Genomic DNA, 8704 nt, shown 5'->3' on the forward strand with positions numbered 1-8704 from the left:
CCTAAACCTAAACCTAACGCAAACCTATGCCTAACCCTAACCCTAACCTAACCCTAACCCTAACCCTAATCCTAACTCTAAACCTAACCATAAACCTAACAATAACGCAAACCTAACCCTAAACCAAACTCTAACACTAACCCTAACCCTAACCCAAACCCTAAACCCTAACCCTAACCCTAACCATAATCATAACCCTAACCGTAACGCAAAACTAACGCTAAACGTAACCCTAACCTTAACCCTAAACCTAACCCTTACCATAACCCTAACGCAAATCTAACCCTAACCTTAACTCTAAACCTAACCCTAACCCTAACCCGAACCATAACCCTAACACAAACCTAACCTTAACCCTAACCCTAACCCTAGCCCTAACCCTAACCCTAACGCAAACCTAACCCTAACCCTAACCTAACCCTAACCCTAACCCTAACGCAAATCTAAACCTAACCTTAACTCTAACCCTAACCCTAACCCTAACCCTAACCTTAACGCAATCCTAACCATTACCATAACCACAACCATAACCCTAAACGTAAACCTAAACCTAACCCTAACCCTAACCTTAACCATAACCCTAACCCTAACCTAACCCTAACCCTAACCCTAACGCAAACCTAACCCTAATCCTAACCCTATCGCAAACCTAACCCTAACCATAAACCTAACCCAAACCCTAACCCTAACGCAAACCTAACCCAACCCTAACCCTAAACCTAGCTCTAAACCTAACCCTAACCCTAACCCTAACCCAAACCCTAAACCCTAACCCTAAAGCTAACCCTAACCCTAACCCTAACCCTAATCATAAAACCCTAACCGGTACCCCCAACCATAACCCTCACTCTAACCCTAACGCAAAACTAACTCTAACCATAACTCTAACCCTAACCCTAAACATAACCCTTGCCATAACCTTAACGCAAACCTAACCCTAACCCTAACCCTAACCCTAACACAAATCTAACCCTAATCATAACTCTAACCCTAACCCTAACCATAGCCGTAACCATAACCCTAACCCTAACCCTAACGAAAACCTAACCCTAACCCTAACCCAAACTCTAACCCTAAACCTAACCCTTACCATAACCGTAACACAAACCTAACCCTAACCCAAACCCTAACCCTAACACAAACCTAACCATAACCATAAACATAACCATAACTCTAAACCTAAACCTAACCCTAACCCTAACCCTAACGCAAACCTAACCCTAACCCTAACACGAACCCTAACCCTAACCCTAAACCTAAGCCTAACCCTAACCCTAACCCTAAATCTAACCCTAACACTAACCCTAACGCAAACCTAACCCTAACCCTAACCCTAACCCTAACGCAAACTTAACCCTAACCTTAACCTTAACCCCAACCCTAAACCTAACCCTAATCCCTAATCCTAACGATAACCCTAAAGCAAACCTAACCCTAACGCTAACCCTAACCATAACCCTAAACCTAACCCTAACGCAAACCTAACCCTAATCCTAGCCCTAACCCTAACCCTAACCCTAAACCTAATCCTTACCATAACCCTAACGCAAACCTAACCCTAACCCTAACCTTATACCCTAACCCTAAAGCTATCCCTAACCCTAACCCTAACCATGAAACCCTAACCCTAACCCTAACCCTAACCCTAACCCTAACGCAAATCTAACCCTAACCTTAACTCTAACCCTAACCCTAACGCAAACCTAACCATAACCATAACCAAAACCATAACTCTAAACCTAAACCTAACCCTAACCCTAACCCTAACGCAAAACTAACCATAACCCTAACCCTAACCCTAACCCTAACCTTAACGCAAACCTAACCCTAACCCTAACCCTAACCTTAACCCTACCCTAGCGGAAACCTAACCCTAACCCTAAGCCTAACCCTTACCCTATACCTAACCCTAAACCTAACCCTAATGCAAACCTATACCTAACCCAATCCTTAACCCTAACACTAACCCTAACCCTAACCCTAACCCTAACCCTAAACCTAACCCTAATCCTAACTTTAAATCTTACCATAAACCTAACCATAACGCAAACCTAACCCTAACCCTAACCCTAACACTAACGCAAACCTAACCTAACCCTAAACCTTACCCTAACACTAACCCTAACCCTAATCCAAAACCTAAACCCTAACCCGAACCCTAGCCCTAACCCTAACCCTAACTCTAACCCTAACCCTAACCCAAACGCAAACCTAACCCTAACCATATCCCTAACCCTAACCCTAACCCTAACCCTAACCCTAACGGAAACCTAACCCTAATGTAGCGGGCCAGCTGCCACGAGTCGAACAGTTCCTGACAAGGGGAGTGGGATTGAAAAAAGGCACTCACACTTTGATGATGGCGATCGCGGACCCCAGTGTTCCTGGAGACGCTGAGTTTATTCTGTCCCCAGAATTTATACCTTCTGTGGACGTGCAGTTTAACAAGTACAAAAATGCATTACCTAGTTAACAGTGAATCTTTAACTTTAACACAGGAGACACAAAATTTACTGAAACTCCCAAATGTAATTATCTTATCAATAGCCCTGATAGGCATCAGCCTTCTGTTCTGGGAACTGGCCACTCCCACCACATTCCTGAGCAGCATGCAAGCTCTCTCCAGATGCAGACAGAGACAATTGCCTCAGGGGGAGGAAATAGGTTAAGTATAAACTGAGCCATTCTGTTAAGGCTTTAAAGTTAACTGCAACCATGGCTCCCCACATCTCCCCCTTTTTTATTTTATAGGAACAAAATCCATCCAGCCAGGATGGCGAGGTGACGGTGCCTGACTTAGGCATCTCAGGACGCCTGCCTCATCTTACCCGTCATTGGTACTCATATTTTATTAATACAAGCCCTGTCTTAGGTGTTGAAGCGGCTCCCAAGTATTTGCCCGTCATTGACTAACCCGTCCCTCATAAATGCACAGGGGTGAGAGTCTTATTGCTTGCCTTTAGCTCAAGCTGATGGATGTCAGCTCGTAAGTCTAACATTTTGCTGATAAAACATCTAATGAGGATGGGGAGTAGGCACAGAACCAAACAGACACAGATGCCCAATGTAAGAAATATTATAACAGAATGAGTAATATAAGGCATAGAGGGCAAAGCATTCCTAAGAACATTAACAAACTCAGAAGCAGCCTGAGCTGCATCAAATTTCAAAGGTTCAGCTTCTCTCATACTTTGAATTTCATCGTGAAGCTGAAACATGTCTAAAGATAGGTTAGCATCATGCCAAATTCCTTGAAGATGTGAACGAACTCGACTCCAATCATACTGACTATTATTATATTTTTTAGGAGTAACACAAATCCAATGATATTCCGGATGACATTCTAAATGAAATTTAACTTTCATACCCTGAATGACCTCTCCCATATACTGAACCGCATCATAAAGAGCATTCACCTTCTGTTCTAATTTCTCATCAATAGCCTCTTGGGTTCCCAAGGCTAAGGTAACATTCTTTGAAAGAGTATTAACATAATGAGCATTTTGAATAGTCTGAGAGAGAGCCACAGCTGCTGTAGCAGCAGTTGCAATTATAGTAACCAAAGCCATAATTCCAGCAATTAGAAGTCCAACAAATCGTTTTTGTCTACTCAAAGCATATTCAATTTCTTTTAAAACCTGCAAACTTCTTTCAGCATACCAAGGTCCAGAAATATTAACAGGGAGCATAATAAAAGATGGTTGTTTAAGTATCATAACCTGGGTCCCCAAGGGTACCCAAGAAATACAATTAGTCAAAATACAATTATTACAAGACACATTAAATTGATCTCCCACAAAATATACATTAATATTTCCAATCAAGAGTGCATAAGGGGAAGGAACACAAGCAGATACATTAACAGTCTCAGTAACAATAGTCCACTCCTTAGTTCCGTCTTCCAAAATCCTCATGGGCAGAGAGAGCCTGGTTTCAACCTTATCCATTGCTCCCATAAGCCTCCATAGTGAATTTTGCGGATACTGCGTATCAGAATTCCACAGTCCAGAAATCAGTTCACGGGCCCATCCGGACCGGTTATTTCTTGACCAATCAATAATATATCTGCCTGTTCCAGGGATGTCATAACGAACAGGATCATTACCAGGACAAGCTCTCCATGGAACAGTCTCAGTATCCAGTTTCAATCTTTTATTGCAAGATGGATGTGATGAAGGGATGGGCAGTTTTATCTTGCGCCCTCCGGACCAATCGCCTAGCATGTTAAGACGAACAGTCCATCCAATTAAAGAATCATGAATATGCATAATGACAGGGGAACTACGCAAACACCCAATCATGGAGCTATTTTTTGCAATACAAATAGGCAATCCCAAACCTATGCCATTGTAAGTGAAATTATTTTCCAAATGCTGTTTCATATGTCCATCAGAAGGCAATCCTAAGGCCTTAGTATCATTAACATAAACTGGAATCTCAGGACCATCCCACACAGCGGGGTGGAGGATTGGTGGATCAGGTACATAGGCCCAATACGTCTGGTCAGGTTCCGCTTGGCAAAGCATCAGTAGCATCATCAATGGGCTGAGGGTCCACATGTCGCACCAATCTTTCTGGCAGCCACCGAGGGCCTTCTGCATCCTGTGGAAAAACACATACATGTCCTCGTCCCCATATGAGGACTGGATCTGGGCCATGCCAAGAGCCCGTAAGTGGGTCTTTCCATTTGACCAAAGCCTGAGGGGCTGCAGAAGGATGCCAAAAGCGCTCCGCAGCACTTTTACCATGGGCATCCAAGGTCAAAAAAATTTGAATAAAGAGAGAATGAGACAAATAATTATGAGGTGTCAGGGGATATAACTCCCCCTTTTTTATTTTTTGTAAATTAACTTTTAATGTACCATGAGTACGCTCAACAATCCCTTGTCCTTGGGGATTGTAAGGAATGCCAGTAACATGATTTATCGAAAATTGCTGGCAAAATAGAGCAAATTTTTTGCTGGTATAACATGAGCCATTGTCTGTTTTAAGTTTTTTAGGAGTTCCAATCATGGCAAATGCAGCAAGACAATGTCTAATTACGTGTGACGTTGCTTCTCCTGTCTGAACAGAAGCCACAACGAATCCGGAGAACGTATCGATGGAGACATGAACATATTTTAATTTTCCAAATTCAGGTATATGAGTCACATCCATTTGCCATAAGTCATTAGGACGTAAGCCTCGGGGGTTGACTCCATAATGAGGCACAGGCAGAAGATGTGAACAATCTGGACACTGTTTTACTATTTGACGTGCTGCTTCTCTGGTAATTTTATACTGCAATCTCAAGCTCTGTCTATTTTGATGGTGGAGGCTATGAGCCTTTTGTGCTTTCTCTACTCGAGTTAAGGCAACAAGCTGAGTAGCAGTGTCTGCAATTTGATTTCCTGAGGCCAAAGGGCCTGGAAGATTAGAATGAGCTCTAATATGGCCAATAAAAAATTTTTTACAGCGCAGCTGAATGGCCTGTTGTATCTGAAAAAACAAATCCTGGATAACAGGATTATTGGTACTAATAAAAGGTACTGTTTCTAAATTTTGGATAGCACGGACCACATAATGGCTATCAGAAAATAAATTAAAAGTCTGAGAAGCAAAATCAAGCAATACCATATGAACTGCTCGAAGCTCAACTATTTGAGCTGAGGCTGGAGGTGTCTGCACTCTTTTGATGACCTTTTCATTAAGTGCATAGACAGCTACACCATTACTAGATCCATCAGTAAAAATATTAGGTACAGCAGGAAGAGGAGCATGTGACACAACTGAAGGAAAAATAGGAGCATGATGCTGAAAAAATTGAAGCAATTTATGCTTGGGATAATGATTATCCAATGCTCCTGCAAAACCAGCCAATGCAACAGGAAAGCTATCAGTAAACTGCATCAAGCCTTGAATTTGGATTTTTGTAAAAGGAACAACAATAGAATCTGGCTCTTTTCCATAATATTTTCTAGCTTCTAAGCGGCTTTCTTGAATTAAACTAGCCACAAATTCATAATAAGGAGTGAGATTTTTCTGAGCAGTCACAGGAAGATGTATCCATCTAAGTGGCCCTTCTTGCCACAAAACTGCAGTGGGTGTATGCTTAGTACTTAATACATACACATCCAAAGATTTATCATAATCAAAGAAGGAAACATGTTGTTCCTGGATAGCCTTCTCTACTTTAAGGAGCGCTTCTCGTGCAGGCTCAGTAAGAGACCTGGGAGAGGTTGGATCAGAATCCCCTTTCAAAATTTCAAACAATGGTTTAAGATCTCCAGTAGTTAGTCCCAAAGAAGGACGCAGCCAATTAATATCTCCCAACAGCTTTTGAAAATCATTAAGAGACTTAAGATGATCTTTTCTGAGTTCTATCTTTTGAGGGGAAAAATGTTGAGCAAACAATTGAAATCCCAGATAAGCATAAGGCTCACTTCTCTGTACTTTCTCTGGTGCAATAATAAGACCTGAGGCCAGAAGGTTCTTCTTCATATCTACAAAGCAAGCTAACAACATTCCTTCTTTCTTACAAGCCAACAAGATGTCATCCATATAATGAATGATATACACAGAAGGAAATTGTTGTCTGGTGTTATCAATTGCTTCACTAACAAACTTTTGGCACAAGGTGGGGCTATTTGCCATGCCCTGGGGAAGAACCCGCCACTGATATCTCCTCATGGGTTCCTGAAAGTTCTGGCTAGGAATACTAAAAGCAAATCTCTTACAATCTTGGGGATGAAGAGGTATAGTGTAAAAACAATCCTTCAAATCCAGCACTATTTTATAAGTGTCCTTTGGTATAGCAGAGGGATGAGGTAATCCTGGTTGCAAAGCCCCCATAACTTCCATAGTTTCATTTACTTTTCTTAAATCCTGCAATAATCTCCATTTCCCTGATTTTTTCTTAATTACAAAAATGGGTGAGTTCCAAGGAGAGGTTGATTCAGTTATGTTGCCTTGTTCAAGCTGCTCCTGTACTAGCGCTTGAGCGGCCAAGATTTTTTCTTTAGTAAGGGGCCATTGATCTATCCACACAGGCGTATCAGATTTCCAAGTAATTGCTTCTGCTGTTTTTTGGTGGAGTACAGGTAAGTCTATGACCCCTGGGAAAAATACCCTAAACCTGTTCTCTGTAAATTAGGATTGGGTGAAATAGGTTCCTGACGTCCTTGTCCTGCACTTCCTAAGCCTTTCCCGGGAAGAAGCCCCTGATCAAACATCTGCTGAGTAACTTGAACACTCGGGCTGTAAAGATAAACTCCCATATTGCTCATAATATCACGTCCCCACAAATTCACCGGCAGACCGGGGATAATATAAGGCTGAAATGTTCCTTGATGACCATCATCATCCTGCCATGATAACAAATTACTACTTTGCTGTGGGGCGTGAGACTGACCGATACCTTGCAGGCTTGTACTCGTACTTTGCATCGGCCAATTAGATGGCCAATGTTGCGCAGATATGCAAGATACATCAGCTCCAGTATCTAAAAGTCCCTGAAAATCTTTCCCATCAATCTTAAGCTGTAAAACAGGTCGATCTTTCTTTATTTCTTGAACCCAATATACATCCGAGGAACCAAAGCCTCGATTCCCCCGTTCCTGATTTTGTTGGTTCTTTCCTATTTTCATTCTAGGGAGAATTATTAACTGGGCAATTCGCATTCCAGCAGGTATATTGGAAATAGTTAATGGTGAATGAACCATGATCTTAATCTCTCCAGTAAAATCCTCATCAATAACTCCCGGGGAAACTTGAATTCCCTTCATGGTCGTACCACTTCTCCCTAATAAAAGCCCAAAGGTTTTTGGCGGCAGCGGCCCAAAACCCCCTGTGGGTAGGGCTTGCATTCCCATTTCAGGAGTTAATACGATGTCGGCGGTGGAACACAAGTCCAATCCTGCGCTGCCTGGGGTTGCGCGGAATAAATCTGTGATGTATTTCCTCTCTGAGGTTCGCTCCCTTTCAGTTCGGGGATCTGCGGTGCCCCATAACATTGCTGATTCGGGGCCTGGGGCTGGCCCCTCACCTAGTTTCCCTGAATCGGGTTCCCATCTTTATCTGTCTTAGATTTACATTCATTAGCCCAATGTTTCCCTCTCCTGCATTTAGGACAAACATCTGGAGGTTTCTTAACATGAGCAGCTGCAATCCCTGTTTCTCCCTTATCGGGGCATTGAGCCGCTCGATGTCCCTTCTTTCCACAAGTAAAACAAGCTCCAGAGCGACTCCCTGCATTGAGTCGTGCCTGTTGCCATAGCACTTCCTTCATAGGTTTCCCCTGAAGAGCAGCCGCTATCGCTATGCCCTGGGTAAAAGAGGAGCCCACATCAGTGCACAGGCGAATGTAATCAGATAAGGTTCCTTTCTTCCTAATTGGCCTAATAACAGCTTGACATGCCGAGTTGGCATTTTCATAGGCAAGCTGCGTTATAAAGGACTGGGTAGCAATTGACGTCCCAAAAATCCTTCCGGCTGCGGTGGTAAGGCGAGACACAAAATCTTGAAGGGCTCGTCAGGTCTCTGTCTTATTTGAGATACATGCTCCTCTTTACGGGAGGTATCAGGCAGTATTCGCCATGCATCTTTAGCTGCTACAGAAGTTTGTGCATAGGCGCCAGGGGCAAAACCCATTTGGTTTTCTATATTAGCGTATATCCCTTCGCCCGCTAACATTTCAAAAGTAATGGGGACTCGCCGCAAGGCATTC

The 8704-nt window shown here is 42.8% G+C and overlaps 1 protein-coding gene across 1 annotated transcript; it reads right to left on the reverse strand.

Moving 5' to 3' along the window:
- Positions 1-2340: 2340 nt before the first annotated feature.
- On the reverse strand, positions 2341-4184 carry LOC148755766 (endogenous retrovirus group K member 18 Env polyprotein-like; the record flags this gene model as incomplete). The annotated part of the gene is made up of 1 exon (XM_088789839.1): positions 2341-4184. A coding segment is annotated over one exon (1263 nt), but the record flags the coding sequence as incomplete, so codon positions are not given.
- Positions 4185-8704: the final 4520 nt, after the last annotated feature.

The sequence above is a fragment of the Rhinolophus sinicus genome, chromosome 14 (assembly GCF_057876585.1).
Source record: "Rhinolophus sinicus isolate RSI-liver-muscle chromosome 14, RSI-T2T, whole genome shotgun sequence".
Taxonomy (NCBI): Eukaryota; Metazoa; Chordata; class Mammalia; order Chiroptera; family Rhinolophidae; genus Rhinolophus; species Rhinolophus sinicus.